This window comes from Mustela lutreola, chromosome 14, assembly GCF_030435805.1.
Source record: "Mustela lutreola isolate mMusLut2 chromosome 14, mMusLut2.pri, whole genome shotgun sequence".
Taxonomy (NCBI): domain Eukaryota; kingdom Metazoa; phylum Chordata; class Mammalia; order Carnivora; family Mustelidae; genus Mustela; species Mustela lutreola.
The window spans coordinates 21,094,277-21,110,607 of NC_081303.1; the positions used below are offsets into that span (position 1 = coordinate 21,094,277).

General features: G+C 34.0%; 1 protein-coding gene across 5 annotated transcripts in view; it reads left to right on the forward strand.

Annotated features, from left to right (window-relative positions):
* Positions 1-16,331, forward strand: part of SWT1 (SWT1 RNA endoribonuclease homolog) — a 107,945-nt gene that overhangs the window by 33,970 nt on the left and 57,644 nt on the right. For 4 of the 5 annotated variants that reach the window (XM_059146278.1, XM_059146280.1, XM_059146281.1 and 1 more), the window contains exons 11-14: positions 5,890-6,035; positions 7,724-7,887; positions 9,105-9,243; positions 13,173-13,321. In XM_059146278.1, coding sequence (XP_059002261.1) covers positions 5,890-6,035; positions 7,724-7,887; positions 9,105-9,243; positions 13,173-13,321 — 598 coding nt within the window. The remainder of the gene's footprint in view (positions 1-5,889; positions 6,036-7,723; positions 7,888-9,104; positions 9,244-13,172; positions 13,322-16,331) is intronic. The other variant, XM_059146279.1, reaches the window with a different exon arrangement.

The following is a 16,331-nucleotide window of genomic DNA, read 5'->3' on the forward strand; positions in this document are numbered from 1 at the left end:
TGTATACACATAAAGGACTTAGGGTAGTGCCCAGTACAGGAAATGATCTCAGTAAGAGTCTCCTCCTCCTCTTCCCTTTCTTCTCCTTCCCCTCCATTCCCAATTAGTATTTTCATAACTTAGTTCCAAGGTAAAACTAACATAACGTTAAGCAAAATTGTACTCATTGTCTATAAGAAAAAGCTCTGAAGGAACCAAGAAGAGCGACTTAAACTGCCGTTTTAGTCTGAATTTTATTCACTGAAAAATGGAGTTCTTTTTTTTTGTTTTTTTACAGTTTCACAAACATGCCTAAATTCTATATGAAATACAGCGATTATAGAAATGAATAGCCCTAAGGTTTTTCTTCCAAGGGGGCGAGGTCAGTTATCATTTTAAATATATGGAAGCATTGAATCACTATGTTATATACCTGAAACTAATATAATGCTGTATGTTAAAGTGGAATTAAAACTTTAAAAAGTGGAATTAAAACTTTAAAAAACCTAAAAAAATTTTCATTTTAGTTGTCTTCAAAGATGGCAGTATTCTACTTGGAATTAAAGAAAATATTAAAGATTTCTGTCTCTAGGTTATTTAAAATTATATTTTCACCTAGGGCATAATATATTAGCTTGGAGTTTGTGGGAGGTTGAAATAGTATAATATGTTAATCATTTTGAATTTGAGATAAGCTAAATTTGAGAGATAAATTACATATTGTTGCTTTTTTAGTTCAACTTAGAATGAAAATTAAACTGGTGAGACTTTATCATTTCTCCATTATTTCTGCAGTAACTGTTTTAGGAAAGCAGATACAACATTTTTAGTGAAATGAAAATTTGAAGTCAGACTTTACTTTTAATCTAGCATTGTGTTCCCAGGGGAGCCTGTTTTTTGTTTTTATTTTTATCTGTAAAAGGCCAGAATCGTTCTCCTGTGTAAGTGCCACCTACTTATGAGAATACATTTACTTTACTTAAATGGTTGATGGTGACGATTATGATGATAATATTGATAATGATGCCAGGAGAACTCCTCTCCAACACTGTGTACTATACGTAATTCCAAGTGTATTACTTTACATTTACAATCATGAGTGTGGGCCAGCAACCCCTAGTTCATACCTCTATCTCTCTCTTCTGAATTCTATATTCATCTACTATTTGCTTTCTCTACTTGGGTGTGTTATAGACATCTGGGACATACCATCTCCAAAAATGAGCTCTTGATTTTTCTTTCTAAACATTCTCCATCTGAACAAAAAATGCCACTTTCCACCTATTTGCTAGAGCCAGAAATGTAAGAGTCATTTTTGATAACTGCTTCTCCCTCATACTTTATATCTGGTCAATTAATGGGTCCCGTACGATCTTTTCTTCATCTCCCCTGCCACCGTCTTTGTCCATCATGCTATTGTTCCACTTCCTTTTTGACTCGAAGACTAATTTAGGCTCTCTGCTTTCACACTTGCTCTCCTCCATTTATTCTTCAGAAAGTAATAATGGCAATTTTTCACTCTTAATTAAAAAAAGTTTCATTATGGAGAATTTCCAATGATAGTCAAAGTGAAGAAGAACTAATAAACTTCTAAGTATTCAGCTACAATTATAAAAATTCTCCCATTCTTCTGTTATCTAGATCCATTCACTCCCTGTCCCCACTTATTATTTTTATAAGGTTTTTTGTGTTTTGGGCAAAAATGTACAATATTGAAATGCACAAATCTTAACTATATGATGTTGGATATACTGGTGTAGCCTATATATATATACATATATATCCCTCTCAATATATAGAATGCTTCTGTCTTTCCAGAAAATACTCTTATGCCCTTTGTGCCCTTTTTCTGGTTTCTTAAGGTGGAAGCTGATATCACTTGTTTGAGACTGCTGTAAATTTACCTGTTTCAGTTGCATCCCACAAATTTTGATGTTTTGTCTTATTTTCATTCAGTTCAGTATAACTGCCCTTTGATATTTAGATGTTTGTTATTTAATTCCAAATATTTGCAAATTTTCCAGTTTTCTTCTTGCTATCAGTTTGTACTTTAGTTCCACCTTGATTTGAGAACATTAATTTATATGATTTCTTTTAAATTTGTTAGTTTGCTTTATTGCCAAGAATTTGGTGAATGTTTTACATGTGTATAAAAGAATTTGCATTCTGCTTTTGTGGGTAGAGTATTCTATAAATTTCAGTTAGGTCACGTTGTTTCATAGTATTGTTCAGGTTTTCTATGATGTTACCAGTTGTCTGCTTATTCTGTGATTGTTGAGAGAGGAGTATTGAAATCTCTAACTATAATTATGGGCTTAATTCTCCTTCCAGTTCTGTTTGTTTTACTTCATGTATTATAAAACTTGGTAATAAGGTGCATACATTTGTAGGATTGTTTAGGGTTGTCTTCGGAGAACTGATCCCTTTCTCATTGTATAATGTCTTTCTCCGTTCCTGAAAGTCTTCTTTGTTTAGTATTAATACTACCATTCCAGTTTTGTTTTGGTTAGTACTTATCTGGTATATTTTTTCCCATCGACTTACTTTTAACCTGTGTCTTTACAGTAAGTATTTTGTAGGTAGCATGTTGTTGGTACTTTATTTTTATCCATTCTGACAACTTGTTTTTGTTTGTTTGTTTGTTTGTTTTGAGAGAGAGAGAGCACAGGCAGGGAGGGGCAGAGAGAGAGAAAGAGAAAATCAAGCAGCTCAGAGAGAAAGAGAGAATCAAGCAGCTCCACACTCAGTGTGGAGCCCAGCATGGGGCTCAATCTCACCAGCCTGAGATCATGACATGAGCTGAAATCAAGAGTTAGACACTTAACCCACTGAACCACCCAGGCGCCCCACAACTTTTCTTTTAAGTGATAAGTTTATACCACTTAAATTTAATTGGCTGGATCAAATCTACCTTTTTGCTAATTATTTTCTATTTGTTTCATCTGTTCTTTTCTTTTTCTTCCTTGAGTTAATTGTGTATTTTTTATGGTTCCACTTTATCTCCATTATTGAATATTTATACCTTTTTGAAAAAAACATTTTAATGGTTGCCCTAGATATCTTACTTGATCAAAGTTGTCTACGCTCAAATAATAATATATTGCTTCATGTTCAGTGTAAGGATCTTATAATAGTTTCTTTTTCCCATCCTTTGTGCTATCATTGTGGTCTATGTTACTTTTACAGAAATGATAATAAGCACATGTTTTGTTACTGTATTTGCTTTCATCATTTGACATTTAAAGCAATTAAAAATAAGTGAGTATTTTAAGTTAATATTTTATTTTCATTTTTTGCACTCATTATTTTTGTAGATTCAATTTCTGTCTCGTTTTATATTCCTTCTCTCTAAACAGATTTCTTTGACATGTGTGTATCTATTGGTAGTGAAATTCTTGGTTTTGTTTGTCTGATAATATCTTCATTTCTTAATTTATTTTTGAAAGATATTTTTGCTGGATATACAGTTCTGGGTTGGCTTTTTTTCCCTTTCAATATTTTAAAGAGGTCACTCCCTTTTCTTCTAGTTTGTATGGTTTCTGATAAGAAGTCTGATGTAAATGTTATCTTTGTTCCTCTATGTAGGTAATGTGCCTTTTTTTTTTACTTTCTGCTTTCAAGGGCTTTTCTTTGTTTTTTGCTTTTGCAGTTTATTTTAACAGTTTTTAGCAGATATATCCAGGTGTGTGTGTGTGTGTGTGTGTGTGTGTGTGTGTGTGTGTGTGGTGGTGGTGGTAGGGAAACGGGTAGAGAAGAATTTATCCTGGTTGATGTTCTCTGAGCTTCTTGGATCTCTGGTTTCCTGTTTGTCTTCAGTTTTAGATAATTCTCAGCCACTATTTCTTCAAATGTTTCTTCTGCCCATTCCCTCTTTTCTACTTCACCTATTATAGAATTATACTATAGTAGCCAGTTTCCAAGATTACCCCAATGATTCTTGCCTCTTAGTGTTAATGCCCTTGTGTAGGCCCCTCTTGCATTGATTGTACTTAGGGTTGGTTGTACCAGTAACATACTGTCACTATCAGATTAGGTTAGAAAAATTAGGAATTAGGTGAGAAAAATTAGGAACACTGGGACTTCCTTTTCAGGAACTCTCTTGCTTTCTCCTCTCTCAAATCATTTGTTTTGTGGAAGCAAGCTGCCATGCAGTGAACAGCCCAATGGATTAGACCTGCGTGGTGAGTAACTGAAGCCTCCAGCCAAGAGTCTCGTGAATGAGTGTCAATTAAACCTTGAGATAGCTGCAACTCTAGCAACAGCATGTTTCAGCCTTTTGAGAGACCCTGAACCAGAACCAACTAGTAAGGCTGCTCCCAGATTTCTGACTCTTAGAAGATGTGTGAGATAATGTTTGTTTTAAGCTGCTGAGTTTGGGGATAATTTGTTACACAGTAATAGATACATAATATAAGCATGTATGTTGGATTGTTTGATATTGTCCTATAGCTGTTGAATTAAAAAAAAAACACTTTATTCTCTTTTTATTTCAGTTTGGGTAATTTCTTTTGACCTGTCTGCAAGTTTGTAATTTCTTTCCTTGCCTATGTCAATTCTGCCGTGGAGCCTGTTTTAAAGACCTTCTTCATTTCTGTTACTGTGGCTTTTTTTTTTTTTTTAATTGCTAGTAGTCACATTTAATTTTCATCTGTGCTGAAATTGCCCATGTAATTTTGCATGATATTCACCTTTTCCACTAGAGCCTTTAACAAATTTAATCAGAATTATTTAAAATTCCCTATCAGATCACTTCAACATCTGTGTCATATCTAAGTCTAGTTCAGTTGATTGCTTTGTCTCTTGGTAGCATGTTGTGTTTTTTTTTTCTGGGTAGAATTTATATGCAAATTTTAAGGTTCACATGTTCCGTGGCTTCCTCCCTTCTTCAGTTCCCTACTTAAATTTTTGTCTGCTCTGGCTAGTCCTGAACATAGTCTTCTGACATTCCAAATTACTGTGGCTGTGCTTTCTGTTGTAGCCATTGATGAATTAGAGAATGAATGCCCTTGGGCAAAGAGATAGAACCATGTAGCTCTTACGGAAGCAGTACCTCTGTATTGAGGGTAAGCTTCCCTCCAGCTCCTGCCTTCATTTTATTTCTCCTGAGTGCCTTCAGATAGGCTTTTTTTTTTTTTTTGTCCACATTTTCTAATCCTCATCAGTGGGAAGATTAGTCTAATCAATTTACTCTACCATTAGCAAAAGCTGGAAATCTGTTGGATTTCATAACAGCAGTTAATAAACACAGATCTGATCATGTCACTTACCCACTGAAGCCCTTAAATCTTTCCATTATTAATGCCCTTGGCTTTCTCTGTAGCCATATAAACTGGTCTCATGCCCTATGCTGTAATCATACTTCCTTCTTTCAGGAAATAGCAAATTCTCACCATTTGTCTTATGTTCACTGTTAGTAAATTTGTAATTGCCTTCCACGTGGAAATTATTTCTCTTTGGCTCTCTGTTTCTTTCTTTTTGGATGATCGTATTCCTATGTTCAAATCCAGCTTCAACTTACAGGTACAATTTTGGGCAAGTTACTTAACCTCTTTACACCTCAGTTTTTCATTTGTGAAAGGGGAATAAAAATGATACCAGTACTACCTATAAGGTTTACTGTGAGAATTGGATGGATTGACTATACACACACACACACACACACACACACACTTAGAACAGTGCCTGGTATCAGGAAAACACTCATATATAATAATTATTATTTTCAGAAATTCATATGCTGTGACTCTACTGTGTGTTAATTCCTTTATCTTCTCTGTTTTAAAAAACTTATCCTTTGTTAATATACATGTTGAGATCACCCACCTCTGATTAGATCCAATGTGTTTTGAGATGCCATGTGATTTATCTTATAAAAAATAAAATATTTTTTCCTCCTAACCCCAACCTTAGGGATGATAGAAATTTAAGAAACAAAGGCCTAATAAGTGGTGTGAAGTCACTCAGTAAAGAAGAATTGAGTGCAGAGTTATTAAACTTATCTCTGAACACAGATGTATGTCATCAGCCTTGTATATCTAAACAACAATTGAAAGCAGGTAGTATTCTTACTACAAATAATTAGAAATATATCTTTTATGTATCGCCATTATTGATAACAATTGGAATTAATAGTAAATTTTCATCTTGTACGTTTAAAATGACATTGAAGTATTTGCCGGCACACAGATAGTTAGAAATAAATGAAAATAGAAAGAAGGAAAGAAAGAGGGACAGAGAGAAAGAAAGAAATGAAAATTACAATGGTAATCCAAAAGAACACAGTTGTCATTATTGTCTTCTACATATGCTCTTACAAATTTGAATTTTTGTCCATACACTTGCATACATTTTTACATGTTTATAATCACCATGCACAGGCTATTTTGTACCTTTAAATTAATAGTAGCTACAAGAATATATAGGAAATATTCATTCAAAGTGGAGAGAAATTTTTAGCTTCCTATTCATAACCTATTAATGCAATAAAAAACTGAGTAATAGGAGTTCGAAAGATTTAAATACTAGTTTTATTTTACTTTATTTAAGATTTTATTTATGTATTTGGCAGACAGAGATCACAAGTAGGGAGAGGCAGGCAGAGAGAGAGAGGAAGGGAAGCAGGCTCCCTGCCGAGCAGAGAGCCCAGTGTGATGCAGGGCTTGGTCCCAGGACACTGGAATCATGACCTGAGCACAAGGCAGAGGCTTTGAGCCACCCAGGTGTCCCTAATAGTTTTATTTTTAATTTTAAACTAATACTTAAGAAAAGTGAAGGTAGTATAATTGTTTTATTATTATTATTTTTTAACCAGAATAATCTGTCCTATAGCTTGGTATTTGATGGAATGTTATATTAAATTTGACATAATTTAAAAATACATTCCAACCCTTCTCCCTGTTTTGGCAAAATAAATATTGAAGTCTTTAATATTATATGTACTTTTTATGTGTAATTGTATAAAGATTCACATATATAGTACTACTGCTACTTATCTTTTTGGCAATAAGATGTCTTTTGTCATAATGTTCAAAATGACATTTAGATGGAGGAAGAGGATGTTTTAGTTTATGGTGTTTCAGGGGTAACATGCTTTTGTTGTCCATTCTGTTGCTATCACTTTAAGTCCTCAGTTGGTATTTGTAGAGATAAGCCACTTAATATTTTTCATTTTGCCATAAAGAAATTGCTGTTGTCTTTAGGTATCAAAATAGTAATGTTAGTGAAATGATAATCAATTGAAATAATGAACATTTACTTTAAAAGTGTTGGCATAAAGGTAGTTAAATGAGAAATTTTGGTTCTTTCAAAACAATTTACTGATGAGACCTACAATTGTTTGGAAGAAACAATTATGTTTGGAAGAAAACACACTTTGATCCATAATTGTTCATTTTCTATTATTGATTGATGAAAAGCATTTTCCTTTTTTTGAGAATAATAAAACTAAAATTATGGTTAAAACATTACACATTTCCTAAATTTGTTTTAGCAAAAAAGATTTTGTTGCCTTTTGTCATTTTGCTAATGTGATGTATTTATGTTGTATCTAAGGCAACTATTCTACAGATACATGTTTCTAAATACTGTCTAAAGAAGTGAAGTATTGGTTTGGTTTCTGTGTAATTCAAATACTAATTATATGCATAAAATGTTTATTATTTATGGCCAAATACCAGTTATATATGTAAAATATTTACTGTTCTATTGGTGTCTTAAATAAAACCTATAACTATTTATTTTAAAGAAGCAACACTGTTAGAAGAGAGCTATAAGGAAGAAACTCCACATTCTGGACAACCCATTATACTTGAAAGCATTATATCGGATCTTGAAAAATCTCTTGGAACAGCTTTATCTTCAATATTAGAAACAGAAATGAAAATTGCTTTTGGAAACCTTTGGATGGAGGTGATCATTTTAACTCTATTAGTTGAAAATTTCTGTTTCATTGCTAAAGATTTATGACCTTATCTTAGGAAATATGACTTGCATAAAATGTGTAAGCTTCATCGGGATGATCTGTAACCCATTATTTTTTAATAGTTTTTGAAATAACTTCTTGAACATTAAATGATAGACATTTCCTAAAGATTAGAAATGGTATTTTATCATTTATTCTTTTTCAGTGAACAAGTATTTATTAGGTTTTTACTGTGTGTCAGGCACATTGCCCCCATGGAGCTTAATTTGAATTCAGAAAAACTTCTATCTTCTGTAGTTTTTTTGAATTAGAATGTCTACTATAGGGAATTCGCATAGCAATATGTATTCAGAAAAGAAGTGTATATTTTGGCTTAAGTCATATAGATATGAGAATCAAAGTATAAAAATGATCATTATTAGCAAGACAGTTTATATTTTCTAGATTCATATCTTTTCTGCAATCAGTAAAATAATGCGTTTGGCCAAAATGGTCTTTTTAGTTTAGTTAATGTTTGTTTGCTGTTCACATCTATAGCCAGGAGAAATGTGGTTCAGTGATATACAACTACTTTTAATGTGGTTATTTGCTGTTTTATTATATTATCAAGTACTGAACCAAAATGATGAGAAATAATCAGAAGATTCTAGGAGGGTTGACTTAAATTGGATATGTTATAATATCCATAGGAAAGTCATTGCATATGAATGATTCAAAACTGGATGCACTGACATCTTGTAATATTAATTGATTAATCTCCTTTATAAACATGTCTTTGCAGGGGTGTAGCCAGAGTTAATGGTAGTTGACATCTTTCTGTATAGATTTTCCTGCAGCTATATGAACTAATTAGATTGATTTCTTCCTAGAATTGACTATGTTGGAAAGTAAATTGTCCATCTTTTCTGATTGAAACTATCTTCTGATTAAAACAGTGCTTTTGCTTTGCACACATGCACATTTTGTTTTGCACATAGTTTCTAAAACTATAAGGATTAATACTAATATGAATTTTACAGAAATAATTTGCAATGGAATTAGCACTTTAAGATTATGATTGGCTTTTAACAAAACATCTTTTAATTTAAAAAGAACCCAACTATTTTGCCCAGAAATGTATGTAGGAATGCCTTAATAGGTACTTTTAAATAATAGGATTAATAAATAAATTAGCAGGTGGTAATTATTTCAAAATACTTTTTAGATGCTGTACTTGAAACCACCATGGACTCTAATTCATTTATTACAGTGCTTTAGAAAACATTGGTTGGCTGTATTTGGATTAGTTATGGAGAAGAACTTGCTTTTAACCATTGAGAGCCTATATGAAAATCTCTCTAAAGGTATGATTTTTTTATTTTGTCTTCAGCAATGTTATGTTAAAGTTGATATATTCCATGGAATGTGAAGATGAATTATTAAGAAACTTGTCCATTATTTTTTAATCATTTATACTTCTGATTTCTAAAGGGAGTTTGTGGTAGCTGCATGAATGGACCCAGGTCACAGAGCTCATGACTATTCATGGTATCACTCTTGATGTTCCTAGACATAGTGAATATATTATTTTTTATAATGTTTGAAATGCTTTAAAACCATATTTTACAGTTTATTAGGTATATAAATAACATTTAGATTTTTTGGAAACAGTTTTATTTATTTATTTGACAGAGAGAGAGCAAGCACAAGCAGGGGGAGCTGCAGAGGGAGTGGGAGAAGCAGGCTCTCCACCCGGCAGGAAACCTGGTGCAGGGCTGGTTCCCAGGACTCTGGGGTTATGACCTGAGCTGAAGGCCGATGCTTAAGCCACTGAATCACCCAGGTGCTCCTGAAATTTAGATTTTTAAAAAATTTCTTACTGTGGGGGCACCTGGGTGGCTCAGTGGGTTAAGCTTCTGTCTTCGGCTCAGGTCATGATCCCAGGTCCTGGGATCGATCCCCACATGGGGCTCTCTGCTCCACAGGGAGCCTGCTTCCCCCTTTCCCTCTCCCTGCCTCTCTGCTTACTTGTGATTTCTCTCTCTGTGTCAAATAAATAAATAAAATCTTAAAAAAAAGAAATTTCTTACTGTGTTAAAATTTCTTACTTTTGTTAACACACAAACTTTGACCACATTTCATGTACTAATTTTAGAAGTAGTGTATCAAAGTACCTACCTAAAATATATGATAAAGGAATAGGATGAAAAAAAGTTTCTCTGCTAAGAAGAAAAAGATGGGAAAAGCACTGTTGGAATGTTATGAAAGCCCATGTTTTATGATTAGACTAACCCTGAGAAGTTAAGTGATATATCCAAAGTCGGACAACTGGATTTTTCTTGCTATACCTTTAAAAAGCAAAGTTCAGATGTAACAATTACTAGGTTGTTCAGTTGGTCCTTGACTTTTTTGAACTTCTGACATGAAGTGATCTATTTATTTTAATGTATTATTTATATCCTGTCTACTTTTGAAAAATAACCGTGAGTATGAGAGGGCCATTAAGTAATAACCTGAGCACAAGATGGTTTTAAGCCAAGTTTAAAGTCACAAGAGTCAGGTAATGAAGAATAAGAAAGATAATTTTACCATAAAACAAAACTTGAACACGAATTTTAACACTAAGCATCCTGGAAGCTAAAAAGGAAACATATTCTATGGGAGGTATAGCCCAACCCTCTATCCTTCCCGTGAAATCTAAGTTTTTGGAAAATGTTTTGTATTTTTGAAGAGTGCCTCAGGGGATTTCAAGCACCTGGTTTGGTGCCTTATGACTTTTAAAAGTTACTAATTTGGGGGCACCTGGATGGCTCAGTTGTTAAGCATCTGCCTTCTGCTCAGGTCATGATGCCAGGGTTCTGGGATTGAGCCCCACATTGGGCTCCCTGCTCTTCGAGAGGCCTGCTTTTCCCTCTCCCACTCTCCCTGCTGGTGTTTCCTGTTCTTGCTCTCTCTCTGTCAAATAAATACAAATAAAATCTTCAAAAAAAATAAATATAATAGTTACTAATTTTTAAGTTAAAGACATTTCCAGGCATTATCTTTAACAATAGAAGTTATTTATAAGTGGTATTATATGAAATATGGAATGACTTATTGGATGCCTCTTCGGAGCACTTTTACAAGGTATATAGAAACATTTTCCATTACCTTGAATGGAAGCATAATTTAGTTGGTTCAATCAAAAGGGAAAGTTCCTAAATCATAAATGATCTTGAGCAAGATTTAGTTTTAATAAGGTATATCTAGTTGTCATATTCCATTTTTCTCTTTTTCTAGGGATGGGCAGTGTTTGTCTTGTGCACACAGCTTAGAGATTGCAGGCAGCAGTTCTAACAGGGAATAGGAGAGAAGTGAAGAGATGGTGACTTCCTTTTGCTCAAAATTCATTTTTGGAATCATTGTGTGCATAGTTATTGATCCTTGGTCTAGAAAAATCTGATGCCTAATGTTTACTGACTTGTAAAGAATATATAATAGAATTATAAAAGCCTCTTCTGCCCTAAAGTAATTTTGAGTTAGGAAAATCACAGTTTATGATTTTGTTTACTATCTTTTAAGAGTATCCTCGGCTGTTGAATTATATATATGCAGTTAGCTTCAGTTAACTTCTAAAGAAGAGATTCTTAGATCAGTTCATAGAAAATGTGTAAAATGTGTAAAATGATTAGTAGCTCTTTTTGATTTTGTTATACATATTAACTTTAGTCTAAGTGATTGTTGACCTTATATAAGCATTAAAGTATTTCAACCATGTAGATTCCTTTTTATGTTGTGTCTGGGTACTGAATTTATCATTATTTCCCTTTAGCACAAAACCTTAGAAAGACTTCTTCTAAGACAGAGATCAAATGATTAATTCAGGGACATAAGCCCTATTGAACATTGACTACATACTTATAGAAGATGTGCCCAATTTCTCCTTAGGAGATTTACTGGGTTCATCAGATCTACTTCTGTCCTATATGCAGCATCTCTTATCTGTCTTTTCCCACAGGAATTTAAACTAGTCATTGCATTTAAAAATAACTAAGTGCTTCCTAAGGAAATACACTTTTCTGTCTTCGTTTGATAAAGGGGAAGCCAGAAGCCTGACTACAGCCATCACATTAGATTAGAATTTCTGAATATTGTATAATTAATTATTAAAATCTACTTTTTATTTTCATTTGACCTTTCAGTATTTCTATGCAAATATTTGTATAAGTGATACAGAGTTTTTAAAACTCATAGTGCCAGCAAAAAACCATGCTGGTATTTCAGAACATAGAAGAGTTTCTGAAACTGTGAACGTTAAAAGAAAACAGGGTGCCTGGGTGGCTCAGTTGGTTAAGCTCTGCTTTCGGCTCAGGTCATGATCCCAGGGTCCTGGGATGGAGCCTCCTGAGGGAGTCTGCTTCTATCTCTCCCTCTGTCCCCCCCCCCCCCGCCCCCCCGCTTGTGCGCGCTCTCTCTCTCTCTCTCTGTGTCAAATAAATAAAACATATAGAAAAAATAAAACACATTGTATCATGTTTATTTGAAATGCCCTTGAGAGCTGGTATATAGTGCTCTACTCTAATAATGGAAAGATTTCTTCTGTTCTAAGCTTGGCGACATTAGAAATTTGCTTAACTTCATTGTTGATAACTTAAAATCTTTGAAATCATTGTCACCACCTCTCCTAATTGGCTTGAGAATTTAAGGTAAGTAAGATTAGTTGAAAAAAAATTGTTACACCTTTGAATTATTTTTTGTAGATTCACTCACTTTGCTAATTTTTAAGGAAAATATTCTGCTAGCTTGTGTTGCCCACAACCCACCGTTACCCAAATTATTTATATTTTTCTAAAGTTGTGTTAGTTGTGTTGTGCAGAGAGAGGAAAGATTATTTTCAACAAATCTAGTATTACATTTGTTGTAATGGAATTGGAAGGCAAATCACTACATGATTAACTGAGTTGGTTATGAGAAATACTGCATGTAACTTACATACTGCCAAGTGAGTTTTCTGATGCCCTCCATAGTCATCTGTATATGAAACAAGATCTGCCTTGAAACTCTGCAGTTTAACTTGTTTGGTAATTCTGTCTTCTGAAGAATACAGAGTACCCAAATCAACTCCAAGAACATTCTTTTGCTAAATTTAATTGTAATGCTTTTTAAGCCAGAGAGGGAGAAGTGGAGTGGTGTGTAGGCGTAAATGTATACTTTTCTTAAATTTCATAATTAACATTAGATTGGTTTTCCAAAGACATTTTTGTATCGAATACTCATTCTTACCTATTTTTTCCTTCTTAATTTCTCTTACCAGCTAACAATGCAGTGGATTTTACAACATTGAAATTTCTGCTTCAGGATTCTAAAAGTTTGCTACACGCTTTCAGTACACGATCAAATTATGATGGTATTCTTCCACAGGCCTTTGCTCAAGTCAGTGAACTACTTCAAACCTTTGCAGAGGTAAGATGTCTTTGGAATGCAATTTAGAGTACCTAATGACATAACGTTCTAAGAATGTTTTAGCAGACAACAGAGGTAAAGGATATTTTAATTCTACTTATTTTAACACATGAATGGCATTAAGTGATTATTAAGTGAATTGAAGGGTAAATAAGCAATTCTTATTGCAAGTTATAAAACACATCCTCTTATTGGAACCACTGTTACAGCAGTTGTTGGAATTTTATGTTATTTCATTTATGGATGGACGCAAGCTGTACCTTGTTTGCAAGCTTATTTCCCAGTGCCTCAGACAAGTGGATCACAGCATCGATCAGAATACTTTTGGAAGTTTTTTTTTTTTTAAAGATGCAGATGCCAAGCCTCTCTCAAACCTTACTGAATCAAACTTCTGGTAGTGGTACCCAGGAATACTGTTCGTTTTTTATTTTGAAATAATTTGAAACTTACAGAAAATTTGCAAGAAGAGTTCAGAGGATTCGGTATATATCCTTTACCCAGATCCCCCAGTGTTACCCGTTTTTCACATTTGCTTTATTGTTTTCTCTGCCTGCCTATCTATCTGCTTATCTAGCCACATTTTTTTCCTGAACTGTTTAGGAGTATGTTGCAAGTACAATGCTCCTTTATCCCTAAATACTTTCATATATTTCCTAGAGAACAAGGATATCTTATGTAACTAGTATAATTAATCAGGGAATTAGTATTGGTATAATACAATGATCTAATCTGTAGACCTTATTCAGACTTTGGCAACTCACCTACCAATTTTTTTAAACAATCTCTGCATGTGACCCTTATGCAGGCAGTCTAGCACTGATGCCTTTTTACCTCTTTTAAATTAACTCTGTAAGTTTTGTCTCTGGTAATACTCTATTTCTGCAGCCTTCTAATTTCAAATCTAGAAGATTCTGGGAGTTTTATATGTCAGAAACAGGTCAAAAACTCAGTATCACCATTATTAGATATAAGACATTAATGGCACTTAATTTTTTTTTAAGATTTTATTTATTTACTTGACAGAGAGATCACAAGTAGGCAGAGAGAGAGAGGAGGAAGCAGGGGCTTGATCCCAGGACCCTAAGATCATGACCTGAGTTATAGGCAGAGGCTTAACCGACTGAGCCACCCAGGCGCCCCTAGACATTAATGGTACACACATATATATATACACACACATATATATATAATCACCATTTTTTTTTCTTCCGTGTTATGTGGTTGACCAGGTTTTTGCCTGTGGTGGTTCAAGGTCACAGTTCCCACTACCTGTGAAGTAATGAAAGGATTAGATGATACTAAAATTCATCATAGCTGATAGGGAAAGACTTACGTACTTAAGAGAGCATCTCATGAAGTAAAAGAAGCATCTTTTTTTTTTTTTATAAACTAATAAATATGTGGTTGAACTGCAAAAAAATTGATTTAAGGGGTGAAATGATCTTTTGGGTTAAGCTGACTAAAACCTTAGCAGTTGTATTTTTCCATGGCAAATGTGACTCTGAGAACCATCTGTAGGAAAGAATGGACTTGGATATATAGAGGATTGCAGCTTGAGTCTGTTCTTGAATTGTGTAGGGAACCATATATTAGCCTTTCCCATCACATAATTAAGCCCTAAACCCCATCTTTAGTGAAAACAAATGAAAAATTCAGGTTACTCATAGGTTTATCAGTCTTTGAATTAGGGTTATTGAAAATAAAAAAAAAAATTAGGACTGATTGTGATAAAAACAACAACAAATGTCCAGATTTAAGGTTCTTTCATCAATTGGAAACCAAAAGATAGGAGTTACCATGAAACTGTGGCATGAAAATTTAGTGTTATCAGATAATAGTGTGCCAACTGTATGTTGTCCACTGAGTAGTTAATTGAATTTTTATTTATTCTTGGATTCTGATTTTCCAGTTGCTGCATTAGCGAGAGTCCTGAAGCCCATTGATGAAGAATCTACATCCTCATTAGTGCTTTTCCCTTAACACCTGGCATTAGTGTGATTGCTTGAAACCTGTGCTGTTCCATGATTAGAATTCTGAAGTGTTGCTAATTCATTGTCTAAGTCAGCCAGGAACTATGTGATTTAGCTTGGGCTTTTAAAATACACTCAGTAGGAGTCATTTTGTAGAATGCATTAGATTTGGTTTATGACCTAAATATTTATTCCTGCCTATCTCAGTAACTGGAGCAACAAATAGATCACCTCCAGAGACAGTGTATCTAAATACAGTAATTGTTAAATTTAAAAAAAAAAAAAGGCCCCCAAACTTAATGAACTTAATGTACCAAGTGTAGAAAATCAGGAAAAGAGGAATATTCACTTGTTTACTTCTGAAAAGGCTTGTGAGAAAACAAAGCAGAGAGTCAACCAAAATGATCATTTTCTAGATTTTTATATAAACGGGGTGGGAACAGGAAAAGGATATATACATTTTTTCTTTGATAAGCCTTCCAACCAAAAAAATAAGGCTTGCTCTGCCCGGATGATAGAATAATTAAAGTCAGCCTTATGTCCAAGGAGCCTCATCCTAAGTAGATGTGTTTTGGGTTTTTTTTTCTTCTTTAAGTTTTGTTTTGTTTTCAGGGACAGAGAATGGGTTAAGGGAGCAGAGGGAGAGGGAGAGAATCTTCAGCAGACTGCACCCTCAACGTGGAGCCCAACATGGGCTCAACTCACGACCCTGAGATAATGACCTGAGCTGAAATCAAGAGTTGGACGCTTAACCGACTGAGCCACCGGGTGCCCCTGACTAGCTGTGTTTTAAACCTCTGATTAATTAACCTCTCTGAGCCTAATTTCTTCTTTTATCAAATGAGAATAATAATCTGTGCCTCAGAACTGTCATGAGAATTAAATAAATTAATACTTTTAAAGCATTGAGTGCCTGGCACTAGTAAGCACTGTGTAGGTGTTTCGGAAAGACATCCATCTGCATAGTTGCGTACACTACTATATGAGAGCTGAGGAAACGAGCAGTATGTGGTGATCAAAAAAATATATCTCGGAACAAA